Raw genomic sequence first — 17,349 nt, 5'->3', positions numbered from 1 at the left:
GGATTCTGAGTTGGCGGTCCTGCAATACCGATTTACCAGCGTAGGCGAGTCGCGCAGGGGTCTCCCTGGGACTGAGGCTCAGGTTTGCGGAGCTGGCTAGCAGAGTTGAAGGCTTTATGTCGGAATCGACCAATGGGATGGCGGCACCCAGTTGCCAGGGCTACGGAGGGGCCGCCGAGTGGAGGCGGGGCTTGTGTGCCAGGGGCGGGGTCTGGGCGGGGCTTATATAAGTGGGTGGCGGGTGGAAGGCGGGGCGTGGGGGGTCGGTAGCTGCTGGGCGGGCGGGGCGCAGGCCGCGGGGCCCGAGCCGGGGGGAGCGAGCGAGCGGAGGCGCGGAGGATCCGATTCACTCGCTGGGGAGACCTATGGGCCGAAGCCGTGTAAATGCGTTTTAAGGCGAGTGCGGGGAGACCCTCGGGGAGCCTCGGGAGCGGGCGCTCTCGGCTCCGATGCTGACCTGCTCTCTGGCTACTCTTGCCTCCTCTCAGCAGGGGCCTCGGCTCCGCAACTGCCACTCCTCGGGGTGTTGCACAGGTTTCGAGGTCACCGGCGACCCCCCCTAGCAGCGCGCCTGGCTCTGGCCCCCGCGAAGGAGCACGGGGCTTGGTAAGGGGGTTTTGTGGGGGCGGGACCTCGGCTGTGCACTCAGGAGGGCTCACCAGGACAGAATCTCAGTCCGCGGCCCCCACCCACCATGTGGAGCTCCTATGCATGCTTAGAATCCTAGCACATCAGGACCAGCCCGCCCCCGACTTTACAAACGGTGAAAGTAGACTCTGAGAGGGGGTCGGGCATATCCAGGGTCAGAGAGAGAGCTGAGACTCCTTGGTGGAGCCACCTGCGGCCACTTTAACTGGGCGTGGTCACGATAGGGGGGGGCACCTGGAAACTTCTCCCCTCGATTGTTCTGCCCTTTCCCTCTCATTCTTTCCCTTTTAACCAAAACCCTAATTTCAGAACTGGAAAGGATCACCAAAGCAATTTATCCATTTTACAGATGGGGAAACTGAGGCTCGGAGAGGCAATGACATCTAGGCATATAATACCTTGTCCCAGGCCAGAAGTCCTGATCGTCCTCACTTTCCTCAGTGAGCCTAAGCTCCCCAGGCTTGTGCTGGGGGCAGGGTGTGACAGGACTGGGTGCCCTGGCTTGGGGAGGGGAGGGGCGCAGCTGAGGCCAGTCCCCCAGCCGTCCCTCACTCTCCTCCCGCAGTGTATTGCATACTTTCTAAGGCGGCCGGAGGCAGCGGCAACTCCATCCAGCCCATCGGGTCCTCCCCCTCGGCATGGCTGGCTACCTGAGAGAAACGGACTTTGTGATGGTGGAGGAGGGTTTCAGCACCCGAGACCTGCTGGAGGAGCTCACTCTGGGGGCCTCACAGGCCACCACGGTGAGGGTCTGGGGGTGGGGGTGGGACCTCTATTCTCACAGCAGGCTCAGCTGCCCCCTAGGGCCCTCATCTGGTTGTTTTCACTCATTTGGTATTCTATCCTTGCTGTATGCAAGAGAACGGCTCATTTCATCTGCAAATTCCTGGTCCTTGCCCCAATCCTGCCCCTCCTGTGTCCTCCACTTTCATGAACAACACTACCATCATCTACCCAGCCCTCTAAGTCAGAAACCTGGGAATCCTCACTTTCTCTCCCACACCTGGGCACCACAAGTTCTGTAAATTCAGCCTCCTTAAATTATCCTTCAGGGTGCAGGAGACATAAGAGATAAGGGTTAAATCCCTGGGTCAGGAAGATCCTCTGGAGGAGGGCATGGCAACCCACTTCAGTATTCTTGCCTGGAGAATCCCCATGGACAGAGGAGTCTGGAGGGCTACAGTCCATAGGGTCGCAGAGCCAGACACAACTGAAGGGACTTAGCACGCACACACGTGCTCTTCTGGAACCTCACTTTGTAGTTTAGGCCTCATCTCTTGATAACCCCCCTAAACTTTTCCCTGCCTCATCCCACCCCCTCCAACTTTATCACAGCCCTGCTCAAAATCTAAATTCTTTGGCAGTTTCCCACTGCCTACAGGATCCAAGTCAGAACCCCTCTGCCTTCATAGCCCCATTTCTGGCTTTTCCCAGGGTATGTATCGTGCTCCATCTGAACTGAACTACTCTGCTCATATTCCCCAATGATTCCATGTGCTCCATTATCACTCTGTTGTCCAGGCTGTTCCTTCAGCATGGAACACCCTTCTCCCAGCCTCTTTGCCTCTTACCTGTTTCTGCTGCTACTGCTAAGTCGCTTTAGTCATGTCTGACTCTGTGCGACCCCGTAGACGGAAGCCCACGAAGCTCCCCCATCCCTGGGATTCTCCAGGCAAGAACACTGGAGTGGGTTGCCATTTCCTTCTCCAATACCCGTTTCTACTCTTTACTTATCACTCATCTGTGTCACCTCTTCCTGATTGCCCCAGGCAGGTTTTGTACTTCTCCGGCTGCATTTTGTAGAAACTCCTGCTTAGCATTTCCTGAATGGGCTTGTAATTGCTTGCAGGGTTAGTTCTTGTCCAGACTCAAGGCCCTTTACGGCTAGAGCCCTGTCTGTTCATCTTTGTACCTTATTTAGCATACTTGCATAAATATGCTTGATCAGATGCCAAGTGGGCATCAGTAAAAAGGTGTTGCATAAAAGGGAAACTGAGGCGCAGGAAAGGTTTAAATAATGTAGTCTCACCCATGGCCTCATACACATCCAGCCATCAGCAGACAGTTGTCCACAGGTTTGGGCTGCAGTTCTACAATGGGACTACCTCAAGGCTTCATTGAGTTCCTAAACGTGAAAGCCAGTGGCTGAAGGCCATAGCTTTGGTCTTCAAGGAATTGATCTGGAGGAGAAAGATGTATATATAACCCAGTTCTGATACTTTGGCAACATGTGCAAAATGCAGTGCGAGCATTAAAGGCAGAATTGCCTTATTGGTTTGGGGCAGGTGGCATTTGAGCTGAAACTTGAAGGTAGATTAAGAATTTGCCAGACTCCTACGGGGGCAGGGTATTCTACATGGAGGCGTGGTGACAGTAAAGGCTGGGAGGTGGAAAATGATGGAAGACAGAGCTGGAGTTTGAGCTGCCGTGAGGGGAGGGACTGGAGCTGGATCACAGAACCTTGCACACCCTGTAGGCTTGGGGAGCCCCAGAGAATTTTAGAGCAGGGTACTTGGGGGGAACGTGGGTGGCATGCACTAGCAGGGAGCTGAGTGGGGTCTCATCTTCACCCCTCTTCTTGGACAGGAAGAGGTTGCTGCCTTCTTCGTGGCCGACCTGGGTGCCGTGGTGAGGAAGCACTTCTGCTTTCTGAAGTGCCTGCCTCGAGTCCGATCCTTTTACGCTGTCAAGTGCAACAGCAGCCCGGGCGTGCTGAAGGTCCTGGCCGAGCTGGGGCTGGGCTTCAGCTGTGCCAACAAGGTGAGCCCCTATCCCCTACCTGCAAACTGACTTACTGAATGCTCACACCTGGCCCGATTGCAGCTGCTGCAATCGGGTGGACCAGGGGAGGCAGGAGTGACCTGTGGTGGCCCCTGTCCTCTGGGAGGGGCCACCCACTTGGGAGGAGTTTAAGGGATGAGGGAGGAATTTGCCAGCCTTGAAGTTCCGCATTGGAACCACATGTGTCCCTGGGCAGGTGGGTCACCTTTTTAATGGAGATTTTAAAACTTCTTGGCATAGAGCTATATGTGATATTCTTCTAATTAAGACATAACAAAAACATCTTTCTATCATTGGTTTTATTTTTTTCTTTTATAATATTAATGTGTGACTGTATTTTTTTTTTTTAACTAATACTCTTAGAATTTTGTTATTGTTGCCAGTTCTGCTGCCAGGGAGGCCTGGCTTGCTGCGATTCATAGGGTTGAAAAGAGTCAGACATGACTGGGCGACTGATCTGATCTGATCTGATTGTCTTAATTCCCTCCTGCTCTCTTTAGTTAGTTCATTCGCTCAGTCGTGTCCAACTCTTTGCAACCCCATGAATTGCAGCACACCAGGCCTCCCTGTCCATCACCAACTCCTGGAGTTCACACAGATTCATGTGCATCGAGTTGGTGATGCCATCCAGCCATCTCATCCTCTGTCGTCCCCTTCTCCTCCTGCCCCCAATCCCTCCCAACATCAGGGTCTTTTCCAATGAGTCAACTCTTTGCATGAGGTGGCCAAAGTATTGGAGTTTCAGCTTTAGCATCAGTCCTTCCAATGAATACCCAGGACTGATCTCCTTTAGAATGGACTGTTCTCTTTAGATTTGTTTATTTACTATCTCTATTCATTTTACTCCTGCAGTATGCTAGACACTCTGCTAGGTAGGGCTGGCAATGCAGTTCAGTTCAGTTCAGTCACTCATTTGTGTCTGACATTTTGTGACCCCATGAACCGCAGCACGCCAGGCCTCCCTGTCCATCATCAACTCCCGGAGTTTACCAAGACTCAACTCCATTGAGTTGGTGATGCCATCCAACCATCTCATCCTCTGTTGTCCCCTTCTCCTCTTGCCCTCAATCTTTCCCAGCAGCAGGGTCTTTTCAAATGAGTCAGCTCTTCGCATCAGGTGGCCAAAGTATTGGAGCTTCAGCTTCAGCATCAGTCCTTCCAGTGAATATTCAGAATTGATTTTCTTTAGGATTGACTGGTTTAATCTCCTTGCAGTCCAAGGAACTCTCAAGAGTCTTCTCCAACACCACAATTCAAAAGCATCAATTCTTTGGTGCTCAGCTTTCTTTATAGTCCAACTCTCACATCCATACATGAACACTGGAAAAACCATAGCCTTGACTAGACGGATCTTTGTTGACAAATAATGTCTCTGCTTCTTAATATGCTGTCCAGGTTGCTCATAACTTTCCTTCCAAGGAGTAAGGGTCTTTTAATTTCATGGCTGCAATCACCATCTGCAGTGATTTTGGAACCCCCCAAAATAAAGTCAGCCACTGTTTCCACTGTTTCCTCATCTATTTGCCATGAATTGATGGGACCAGATGCCATGATCTTAATTTTCAGAATGTTGAGCTTTAAGCCAACTTTTTCACTCTCCTCTTTTCACTTTCATCAAGAGGCTCTTTAGTTCTTCACTTTCTGCCATAAGGGTGGTGTCATCTGCATATCTGAGGTTATTGATATTTCTCCTGGCAGTCTTGATTCCAGCTTGTGCTTCCTCCAGCCCAGCATTTCTCATGATGTACTCTGCATATAAGTTAAATAAGCAGGGTGACAATATACAGCCTTGACGTACTCCTTTCCCAATTTGGAACCAGTCTGCTGTTCCATGTCCAGTTCTAACTGTTGCTTCCTGACCTGCATACAGGTTTCTCGGGAGGCAGATCAGGTGGTCTGGTATTCCCATCTCTTTTAGAATTTTCCACAATTTGTTGTGATCCACACAGTCAAAGGCTTTGGCATAGTCAATAAGGCAGAAATAGATGTTTTTCTGAAACTCTCTTGCTTTTTCGATGATCCAGTTGATGTTGGCAATTTGATCTCTGGTTGCTCTGCTTTTTCTAAAACCAGCTTGAACATCTGGAAGTTCACAGTTCACGTATTGCTGAAGCCTGGCTTGGAGAATTTTGAGCATTACTTTACTAGCGTGTGAGATGAGTGTAATTGTGTAGTAGCTGGAGCATTCTTTGGCATTGCCTTTCTTTGGGATTGGAATGAAAACTGACCTTTTCCAGTCCTGTGGCCACTGTTGACTTTTTCAAATTTGCTGACATATTGAGTGCAGCAGTTTCACAGCATCATCTTTTAGGATTTGAAATAGCTCAACTGGAATTCCGTCACTTCCACTGGTTTTGTTTGTAGTGATGCTTCCTAAGGCCCACTTGACTTCACATTCCAGGATGTCTGGCTCTAGGTGAGTGATCATCCCATCATGATTATCTGGGTCGTGAAGATCTTTTTTGTACAGTTCTTCTGCATATTCTTGCCACCTCTTCTTAATATCTTCTGCTTCTGTTAGGTCTATATCATTTCTGTCCTTTATTAAGCATAGAAGCAAGGTCCGATAGAAGCAAGGTCCAATGCTCTTAAAGAGCAATATTGCATAGGAACCTGGAATGTTAGGTTCATGAATCAAGCAAATTGGAAGTGGTCAAACAGGAGATGGCAAGAGTGAACGTCGACATTCTAGGAATCAGCAAACTAAAGTGGACTGGAATGGGTGAATTTAACTCAGATGACCATTATGTCTACTGCTGTGGGCAGGAATCCCTTAGAAGAAATGGAGTAGCCATCATAGTCAACAAAAGAGTCTGAAATTCAGTACTTGGATGCAATCTCAAAAATGACAGAATGATCTCTGTTCATTTCCAAGGCAAACCATTTAGTATCACGGTAATCCAAATCTATGCCCTAACCAGTAATGCTGAAGAAGTTGAAATTGAACAGTTCTATGAAGACCTACAAGACCTTCTAGAACTAACACCCAAAAAAGATGTCCTTTTCATTATAGGGGACTGGAATGCAAAAGTAGGAAGTCAAGAAACACCTGGAGTAACAGGCAAATTTGGCCTTGGAGTATAGAATGAAGCAAGGCAAAGTCTAATAGAGTTTTGCCAAGAGAATGCACTGGTCATAGCAAATACCCTCTTCCAACAACAAAGAGACGACTCCACCCATGGACATCATCAGATGGCTAACACCGAAATCAGATTGATTATATTCTTTGCAGTCAAATATGGAAAAGCTCTATGTAGTCAGCAAAAACAAGACCGGGAGCTGACTGTGGCTCAGATTGTGAACTCCTTATTGCCTAATTCAGACTTAAATTGAAAAAAGTGGGGAAAACCACTAGACCATTCAGGTATGACCTAAATCAAATCCCTTATAATTATACAGTTGAAATGAGAAATAGATTTAAGGGACTAGATCTGATAGAGTGCCTGATGAACTATGGACGGAGGTTCGTGACATTGTACAGGAGACAGGGATCAAGACCATCCCCAAGAAAAAGAAATGCAAAAAAGCAAAATGGCTGTCTGAGGAGGCCTTGCAAATAGCTGTGAAAAGAAGAGAAGCAAAAAGCAAAGAAAAGGAAAGATATAAGCATCTGAATGCAGAGTTCCAAAGAATAGCAAGGAGAGATTAGAAAGCCTTCCTCAGCTGGCAATATAGTATTGAGTAAAACAGACTCTGTTGTCATTGAATTGAATGTACAGCTTATCTATCTTCATTCTGTTCTCACTTGATTAAGTCTTTTAGCTATAGAGTTTCCTATGAGACATAGTTTCCTCCGAGACATAGACAGGTTTGACATAGTTATGCATTCAGCAAGTGCTTATTGAGCACCTACTGTGGGGTCAGGTTCTTTTCTTAGTGGGACTTAGCAAGTGACCAAAACAAAAAAAAGATTCTTCCTTCATGGAACTTGCTTTCTAAAGAACAAGCAAACAATGAAAATCTATGGTACTTTAGATGGTAAATGCTGTGGAGAAAATTACGGTGGGAAAGGGAAGTAGGGAAGAGACATGGTTGTTGGGAGAGAGGGTTGTACTTTTAGAAAGTTTGGCCAAGGAAGGCTTCACTGAGATCTGAACAGTGTTCTGCAGAAAACAAAGGATCAATCCCGGTGGATAACTAGGGGAAGAGCATTCCAGGCAAAAGGACCAGCAAGCGCCAAGGCCCTGAGGTGGGAGAAAGCCTGATGGGCATTGGTTTGTGATATTGTTATTACTGTTATTTTTTTAAATGGTTAGTAATGATTGTTTTGGAGAAGGCAATGGCAACCCACTCCAGTACTCTTGCCTGGAAAATCCCATGGACGGAGGGGCCTGGTAGGCTGCAGTCCATGGGGTCGCTAGGAGTCGGACATGACTGAGCGACTTCACTTTCACTTTTCACTTTCATGCATTTGAGAAGGAAATGGCAACCCAATCCAGTGTTCTTGCCTGGAGAATCCCAGCGACGGAGAGCCCGGTGGGCTGCCGTCTATGGGGTCGCACAGAGTCGGATACAACTGAAGCGACTTAGCAGCAGCAGCAGCAATGATTGTTTTGAGAGGGAACCCCTTTTAAATCCTGATCAGCAATATGGCTGGGTGTTGTAAGGATTCTAGAAAGAGATCCTGAAGGAGACAGAAGGAGAGTTTGCCTGGGCGGCGTGCAGGGATGGAGGGATTCCAAGTGGAAGAAAGGTATGCACCAATGGTGGGGGTTGGAATGAGCAGGTTCACCTTCATCAGAGATACACATTAGTGTCCTTTGCAGATAAGTCTCTCTTTTGTCACCCATGAAGCCCCTTTGCATCAGCTCTTGTTTTGCACACCAAGTTTCATGCATGGCCTACATAAGACCCGGTGAGGTATCTGAGGGGGAGATCGCCATTTTGCAGTTGAAATTGGGGACCAGCTGCGCCAAACTTGCTGATGGCAGAGCCAGGACTTGCCCCTTGCAGCTCTCAGAGTCTCTGCTCTGATCGAGGTGGAAGGGGACCCTTTTCCAGCCTGCTTAGTGTAGGAGTGAAGAACAAGACCAAACCTTACTGACTAGACTCCTCTGCTTCTGGAAACCTAGAGGTGGGCCCTGTGCTGGCCCTCAAGCTTCAGGACTGGCCTTCAAAGAGCAAAACTGTGGTGTTAGGGCTTAGAAGTCAGTGGGGAATGTTAAAAGCATCTACTGTTTGCTGAGGGCATCTGTTGTGCCAGGCTCTCTGCCAAGAGCTTTCTGTACATGATCTCATTTGATTCTCGAAACAACTCTGTAAAGTAATTATTATCACGGTGATTCTGACAACAGTCCCATGAGGAAGCAGTTAGCATATAAGGGAAGGAGGCCCAGAGGTTTGAGGGATGCACAGGGAAGGGCCACTTGAGTATGGCGAGGGCCTCTCTGACTTTATGGCTGCTGTCTTCATGAAGGTCTTCTGGAGGGGATGGCAGAGATGGGACCCCTCCTGGGTAGGTGGGATCACCTAGCCCTTGGGTGCTTTTACTCCGAGGTGGTACAGCTTTTCTTGGAAGCCCGAGGCTGCCCTCTTCTGGTAGGCTAGAGCTGGTGGCCACCCTGTACAGCATCATGCTTTGGTGCTTCACGAGTGGCTCAGTGGTAAAGAATCCACCTGCCAATCGCAGGAGACATGAGTTCAGTCTCTGGGTTGGGAAGACAGTTTGGAGAAGGAAATGGCAACCTACTCCAGTATTCTTGTCTGCGAAGTCCCACAGACAGAGGAGCCTGGCGGGTTACAGTCCATGGGGTCGCAAAGAATTGGATGCGACTAAGCACGCACGCACATGCATGGCCAGGGGACAGGCGTGAGCTGGGGCTTTGTGTACAGATATGCCCCAGGCAGGCTCCAGGGTCAAGGGCACCAACCATTCCTTATGTGGGGCTTTGGTCCACCCACCCACCTTCCCAAGGACCTTCTGTCATCTCTCCTGCCCCATCCCTTGCCCTCTCTTGTTGTCTCCCTCAGCATCCTCCCATCTTAAAAAGCCTTCTCTGGACACCACATTTCCCCCCGGTCCAATCCCTTGCTCCCTCTTGAAAACCAAACTGAGTTGTCTACACTCACTTATCTATACTCACTTGTCTCTTTCCCTTAGCACCCACTCCTTAAGCCACTGCTTCCTGACCTCCACTCATCATTTCGAGGAATTTCCTCTTACCAATGTCCCCAGTGATCTGCAGGATCCAGTGAGCACTTTATACTAAACACTCATCTTGAATTATTCAAATAATACATTGATTCATCTGCAGAAGAGAAGTAGAACATCAGCTTTATATCTCCAGAGATAATCAACATTCTGAGTTTGAGTTTGGTGGCTATATTCTAAAAATACTTACAAATATGATCCATAGAAAATATATAAAGTATGCTGTGATTTTGTAACAAAATATAAAATATTCATCTGGTACGCACCGTGCCTCAGTGGGTTTAAAACTCACCAGGCTGGAGATCTGTCTGTGTTGATGCATTTAGACCTTGTAGGGGACATTCCTTGATCCTCCTATGTTTTTTTGCTCTTACCACGAAAAAATGTTTTGTTTGTTTTGTACTGTTTTTTGGAGTGTGTGCATGTGTGTGTGTGTGGAGCGAACATTTAACGTGAGATCTTTCCTCACAATTTTTTATGTATATAAGTAACTCAGATGGTGAAGGACAGGGAAGCCTGGCGTGCTGCAGTCCATGGGATCGCAAAGAGGCGGACACAACTGAGCGACTGAACAACAAGCAGTTGTTGACAATATGCACTGTGTCGTACGGCAGATCTCTAGAACTTATTCACCTTGCGGTACTGACACTATACCCATTGAATAGTAACTCCCCATTTGAAACACGTTCTTTTTTTGTTTTTAGTTTTTAGAATTTATTTATAATTGAAGTATATTTAAATTGCAATACTGTATTAATTACTGATATACAATAAAGTAACTCAGTTATACATATATATATATTCTTTTTCATATTCTTTTCCGTTACAGTTTATCACAGGGTATTGAATATAGTTCCCTGTGCTGTACCGCAGGACTTTTTGTTTATCCTTTTTCTGTATACCAGTTTGCGTCTGCTAATCCCAAATTCCCAATTCAACCCTCTCCCACAGCCCATCCCCTTGGCAACCGCCAGTTTCCTCTCTAGGCCCCTGATTCTGTTTCTGTTTCTTAGATAGGTTCAATTGTGTCATAGTTTGGATTCCACATATAATAACATCTTAGAGTATTTGTCTTTCTCTTTCTGACTTACTTCACTTAGAATAATAATTTCTAGTTGCAGCCATTGAAATATAGTCTTTTTAAAAACACAGGCATAACTTAGAGATATTGTGGGTTAGGTTCCAGACAACTACAGTAAAGGTCACAATAAAATGAGTCACATAAATATTTTGGTTTCCCAGTGCATATAAAAGCTATGCTTATACTATATTGTAGTCTATTAAATGTGCAGTAAGTAGCATTATGTCTTAAAAAAACATACCTTAAGTAAAATGTACATACCTTAAGTCAAAAGTATTTTATTTCTAAAAAATGCTAACTATCATCTGAGGCTTCAGTGAGTTGTGATCTTTTTGCTGGTGGACAGTCTTGCTTCGATGTTGATGGCTGGTCGTTGATCAGGGTGGTGGTTGCTGAAGTTTGGGGTGGCTGTTTCTTAACGGATAGCTCTACTTTTCACTTGAACAGCTAGAGGTTGTTGTACGATTATTAATTGGCCTAATTTCAGTATGGTTGGGTTGTTATGTCTCAGGGAATAGGGAGGCCCAAAAAGAGGGGAAGAGATTTGGGGAATAGCTAGTGGGTGGAGCCATCAGAACACACAACATTTATCCATTAAGTTCATCATCTCATATGGGCGCAGTTCGTGGCACCCCAAAACAATGGCAATAGTCAAATCAAGGATCATTGATCACAGATCACCATAACAGATACAATTACACTGAAAATGTCTGAAATATCCAGAGAATTACTAAAATGTGACACAGGTGAAGTGAGCAAACGCTGTTGGAAAAATGGTGCCAGTAGACTCGCTTCACTCAAGGTTGCCACAAACTATCAATTTTAAAGAAAAACCCCAATATCTGTGAAGCACAGCAAAGTGAAGTCTGACAGTGAAGTCTGAGGCCTCTGACAGTGCAGGCGTCTCCTGCCCAGATGTGAACTGTAAGACAGGGTTACCTCGGCAGGAATGGCATAGTAACCTCTGCATTGTCCTGCCTCTTCTGGAGACGCTGTCTCTTCCCCTCTGCCAGTCCTATGCCAGCTTGCCCCTCTCTCTAGCTGGAAGTGTTCCTCTGGATTCCAGCTCAGGCTCCCTTCTTTTATAAACTCTCCATCTTCCTAGGGGATTTCATCTCCTCCCATGGCTTCAAATATCCCCAAGATGCCACCACCTCCCCAGTTTTTGTTTTTTTTAATTAACTTTTTGGCTGCCCTGGGTCTTTGTTGCTTTTGCAGGCTTTTTCTAGTTATGGGGAGCAGGTGCTGCTCTTTGTTGCGGTGCTCCTCTGCGGTGACCTCTCGTTGCAGACCATGGGCTCAATAGTTGTGGTGCATGGGCCCAGTTGTGCTGCAGCCTGTGGGATCCTCCCAGACCAGGGATCAAACCCGTGTCCCCTGCATTGGCAGGCAGACTCCTAGTTGATACTACAGGATGCCTGGAGCCCAGCGTGTTCAAATGCATTCACAATCTTCCCTTCAAGAGGGGCCCCTAGGTCTGCTGGGTGTGAAGTCCCCCTCTTACCCCACATCCCCACGTGCCATCCATCAGCAAGCTTGCCAGCCCTGCCTCCAGACCACACCCTGCCCCCTTCCTAGCACAGCCTGTCGTGTCCCCGGGGAGGTCCTTCCGGGCCCTCCCTTGGTCCGTTTCCACATGATGTCTGGAGTGACAAGCACTTAGGCCTTGCCTTCAAGATGCACATCTGACCATGTCCTTTTCCCTCTTGCGATTCCATCAAACCATCTCCCACAACCTGCAGCGTTGAATATAAATCCACATCGGCCTTCTTGTTCTCCCCGTTGGCTCTGCCTGCCTCCCTCCAACCTCGTCCTCCCACACTGGTCACCCTGCCCAGACCACACCAGCATTCTCTGCTCCTCCATCAGGCTGAGCACAGTCTTATCTCAGAACCTCTGCACAGGCCGCTTCCTGTACCAGAAATATTCTTTGCTTCCCTTCCAGCCTGGCTGACTCCTCCTGCAGGGCTCAGCTCAAATCTATTTTTTTCATTGAAGTACAGTTGATTTACAATATTGTGTTAGTTTGGGGTGTACAGCAAAGTGGTTCTGTTATATATATGTGTGTGTGTGTATATATATTTAAAATTCTTTTCCATTATTATAACATTGAACATAGTTCCCTGTGCTATATGGTAAATACTTGACCTATTCTGCATATGGATGAGTGCATCTGTCAATCACATACTCCCAGTTTATCCCTCCCCTGCCTTCCCCTTTGGTAGCCATGTGTTTACATTCTATGTCTGAGTCTGTTTTGTAAATAAGTACATTTGTGTCACATTTTAGACTCCACATATAAGTGATATCATGTGGTGTTTTTCTTTCTCTAACTTATTCACTTACTGTGATAATCTCTAGTTCCGTCCACATTACTGCAAATGGCAGGGTTTCATTTTTTATAGCTGCGTAATATTCCATTGTGTGTATCTACCACATCTTCCTCATCTCCTGATCTGTAATTGGACACTTAGGTTGCTTCCATGCCTTGACTATTATAAACAGTGCTGCAATGAACACTGTGGTACATGCATCTTTTCAAATTGCAGCTTTCATCTTTTCTGGGTATATGCCCAGGAGTGGGGTTACTGGATCATATATATGGCAGCTCTATTTTTAGTTTTTTTAAGGAACCTCCCTTCTATTTTCCTTAGTGACTATACCAATTTACATTCCCACCAGCAGGCTAGGAGGGTTCCCTTTTCCCCACACTTTCTCCTCAGCTTAAATTTCTGACCCTCAGAAAGCTGCCTGCCACACCTCTCACCCAGGTCTCTGCATCCCACATTCTCTAGTATCCCATACTTTTTCTCTATGGCTCCTATCCATTTGTAACTCTATCACTATTCAGTGTTCATTCGTTCCTCCCCTTCTTTCCCATCTGTCTGAAAGCTCCACAGTCAGACCCTATCTGCTTTACTCAGCGCTTTGCTTTCATTTGCATCTGTCACAGAGCCGGGCGACTCGATAGATGCTCAAGAGACACTTGCCAGGGCAGCATTGAGGTGTCTTCTCCGCCGAAGTGCTGTGGTTGAGAGCCAGTGTGCTAAAGTCGCACAGTCCTGGGTTAGAATTCCAGCTGTGCCACCTGCAAGCCGTGTGACTTTGAACAAGTCACCTAAGGCCTCTCGGGGCCTCTGTTCCCTGTCTCATAAGATTATTATGAGGATGATGAGAATGTCTATAAAATATTTAATGCAATGACTGGCATATGGTAATCCGTCAATGAGTGACAATGGTTATTATTTAAATAACTATAATCCACGCTCAACCACAGGTCCCCAAAGTGCTACCCTTACCGCTTCCTCTCACCTCATGGGTGAAGCCATGAGCGGAACCACATTTTAATATCTGCAGAGAGGCAGGGTCTTTGGAAGCAAGCTCTGATGACGGCAGTTTCAGCTCTGGAGGGGGACCTTTGTTTCTCCCTCTGGCTGTGTCACCGGCTGTGTCACCCAGACAGGTCGGCTCCTTTGAACTCAATTTCGTCCTCTGTAGGATGTGGCCATAAATATTTCATGGGATAGTTACAGACATCACATGAGATAATGCACATAAATACCTCATGCTGAAAAGTTGCTACATTAAAATTACATAGTCTTGTTACAAACTCAGGATGGCTAACGATGGCCCTGCGTGTCTCTACCATGTTTCAAAACTGCTTCTTTGTTAATCATAGAGAGTCAGGTTTGAGTTTGAAAGTTGGTTCTGCCTTCTACTTGCTGTGTGGCCTCTCTGAGCATGTTTTTTTCTCTGTAGAATGGAGCTAATAACCCTCTGGCGGGGTATTATAAGGAGGAAATAAGAGCGAATCTAAAACAAGGGTTGACAAATTATGGATGGTGGGTTTTGCAGGGTTTTACTGGCCCACCGCCACGTTCACTCACTTATGCTTTATCTGTGGCTGCTTGGTGTTACAAAGGCAGTTTAGCTATGCAGAAACTACTGGCTCAGAAAACGTAAAATATTTACTCTCTGGCCTTTCATGGGAAAAGTTTGTCAAGGCCCATGTAAAGCCTCTCATTCGGTGCCTCCTTGTGGTAGGTGCTCCATGCCCATGGTCGCTTTCTTCACCAACACCATCATCGTTGTCTGTATCATTAGTGCAGCAATCAAGTGAAGCACTGTTCTGGAAAGATGAGGAGGAAGAGGCCTTGCTGGAGCACCCGGCACAGTGCCACACACAGGGCCGGCCTTTGGATGTGGATGACCTGTGCCAAGAAGACTCTTGAGCTGGCAAACTTTCTAATACATCAAATGATATTCTCTATCCATTTAAATCTGCCAGGAAAATATGTCAGAAGTCTGTTTTCAGGGCCACCATGAATCTGTACAGTGCCTTTGTGGGAATTAAAAAATGTATCTTGAAGACACTGTTACAAATACATAGATTTTGTTAGAGTAAGATGCTCAGCATTCAGTTCAGTTCAGTTCAGTCGCTCAGTCGTGTCCAACTCTTTGCGATTAGGAAGTTGTAGTAAACATACCAGTATACTATGTAGTCTCTGAATGGAGCTTCCCAGGTGGTGCAGTGTTTAAGAATATGCCTACTAATGCAGGAGACACAGGAGACCTGGGTTCGATCCCTGGGTTGGGAAGATCCCCTGGAATAGGAAATGGCAACCCACTCCAGTATTCTTGCTGGGAAAATTCCATGGACAGCAGAGCCTGGTGGGCTATAGTCCATGGGGTTGCAAACAGTCGGATACAACTGAGCGACTGAATACGCATGCATGATTCTCTGAATGGGACCCCACCCTCCCTAGGATTGAGCGGTTCACCCTCTGCACAGCTGTACGTGGCAGCCCTTCTTGTCAACCGGGAATCAGTGTGAGTTCTGATTGTTGTGTATCTGTTGTCTAAAAGTGAGGCCCACTTCTTATGGACCTCCTTAGGCATAGCTATGACTTTGCCCCTCATCTGTGCTTCCTTGGCCTCCATGGGCCCAGCAGGCTCTGGCGCTTCCTCACCACCACCTTTGGGACCCCACAGGCAGAGATGGAGTTGGTCCAGCATATTGGTGTCCCTGCCAGTAAGATCATCTATGCCAATCCCTGTAAGCAAATTGCACACATCAAGTATGCTGCCAAGCACGGGGTCCGGCTGCTGAGCTTTGACAACGAGATGGAGCTGGCAAAGGTGGTGAAAAGCCACCCCAGTGCCAAGTAAGCTGAGAACCACTCAGGTGGGAGGCTGGGCTGCGGGTGAGGGTGGGGGGAGTAGGTGAAATAGGGTTGGGGCTGAGGATCCTGCCCTGGAGCCGGCCATAGCCACAGGAGGTTGGGGCGGGCACTCCTGGGCTGGACCCAGGATGCCAGAGCCTGACTAGGGTGGAGATAGAAATGATGGATTACAGTCCAGGCAAAGCCCAGGGTACTGCAGAGGTCAAAGCCGTGGCAGAGGGAGCAGTGGTCAGGAAAGTTACACGGAGGAGGCGGCATTTGAGGTGGGCCTTCAGGGGTGACTGCCATCTGGAGTGGGCATAAACAGTGCATCAGAGGGAGCTGCAGGAGCAAGCACATGGAGGCCGGAAGCAGCACAGGGCATTTGCAGGATAAGCAGAAATTGATGTTGCTGGATCATACCATGTGCGGCCGGGGGTGAAGAAGTCAGTGATGCTGGTCACAGGGCAAGGACCCCGATGCACGTGGGCTTTGGAAGGGGTCAGGGCTGGACATCTTTTTCAGGGTGTCCCCCTCACCTGGTCACTGGACACGCTGGAGGGGCCAAGAGGGGCACCACTCGGGTTCACCCAAAGCAGCTTCCGTTTTGACTGTTTCACATACTGAGGATATAGGTGTTTTCAATAAGACTGTTTAAAAAAAAAAAAAAGGTCCCCTCCACCCCACCATACAAGAGAAGTTGGAAAAGCCTGGCTGATTGGGAGGAAGTAGGGCTGCCCAGGGGGAAACTGGTGAAGTTGGGACCAGGGCAGGGGTCCCATGGAAGGGTCCGGGGACATTTAGGGAGTGGATTGGACAGTACTCAGAGGTTGACTGGCTGTGCAGGGGGAGGAAGGGGGCCGGGGCTTATGGGGTTGGACATAGCTCTGAGCCATGAGGGTTCATCCCCCTTGACTAGAGAAGACGTGGTTGGTGTAGGGGAAGCGGGGTCCCACCCCCGCCGAGGTGCTGCGCCCTGTCTCCCCCCTCAGGATGGTTCTGTGCGTTGCCACGGAGGACTCCCACTCTCTGAGCCGCCTGAGCCTCAAGTTCGGAGCCTCGCTGAAATCTTGCCGACACCTGCTTGAGAATGCCAAGAGGGACCATGTAGAGGTGGTAGGTGTGAGGTGAGTGCTGGAACCCCGCCATCCCCCACCATACCCGCTGCCTCCTGCTTCTTTCCCAGGACTTACTCAATTCTGTGTGGAACCTCCCCCAGGGCCCCCAAGGCAGGCCTGTCCCTGGGTCTGGAATTCTGCTATTTGAGAGTTTCCTCCTTTTGGAAAGAAGGTTTGGAGTGTCCCACCGCCCCAACCCCATAGTCTGCAGAACGTCCTGTCCCAGGAGGTTCCAGGAGGGACCTGGCTTTGCAGGAAGTGTCCCTGGCCTGAAGCCAAAGGGAAGTCCCTGGCCCACCTTGGCTCTGCCGCTTTTCTGGTGGGGATGTGGAAGGAGCCAGAACTATGACCTGATGATATAACTTTCCTATGCTATGCATTTCGCATGGCCAGGCACTGTGCTAAATA

The 17,349-nt window shown here is 48.1% G+C and overlaps 1 protein-coding gene across 6 annotated transcripts in view; it reads left to right on the top strand.

The window, feature by feature from the left end:
* Positions 1-292: 292 nt before the first annotated feature.
* The window catches only part of AZIN2 (antizyme inhibitor 2), a 45,429-nt gene continuing 28,372 nt past the window's right edge, over positions 293-17,349 (top strand). For 2 of the 6 annotated variants that reach the window (XM_019978759.2, XM_019978766.2), the window contains exons 1-5: positions 489-606; positions 1,214-1,391; positions 3,235-3,408; positions 15,654-15,826; positions 16,816-16,950. In XM_019978759.2, coding sequence (XP_019834318.2) covers positions 1,287-1,391; positions 3,235-3,408; positions 15,654-15,826; positions 16,816-16,950 — 587 coding nt within the window. In that variant the 5' untranslated portion in view covers positions 489-606; positions 1,214-1,286. Of the gene's footprint in view, positions 397-488; positions 607-997; positions 1,089-1,213; positions 1,392-3,234; positions 3,409-15,613; positions 15,827-16,815; positions 16,951-17,349 lie in introns of those variants that run through there. The other 4 variants (XM_070774260.1, XM_070774267.1, XM_070774262.1 and 1 more) reach the window with 4 other exon arrangements.

Source organism: Bos indicus, chromosome 2, assembly GCF_029378745.1.
Source record: "Bos indicus isolate NIAB-ARS_2022 breed Sahiwal x Tharparkar chromosome 2, NIAB-ARS_B.indTharparkar_mat_pri_1.0, whole genome shotgun sequence".
In the NCBI taxonomy this organism is placed as follows: domain Eukaryota; kingdom Metazoa; phylum Chordata; class Mammalia; order Artiodactyla; family Bovidae; genus Bos; species Bos indicus.
The sequence above is the reverse complement of the archived record's forward strand: the minus strand, read 5'-3'. Positions and strand labels throughout refer to the sequence as shown.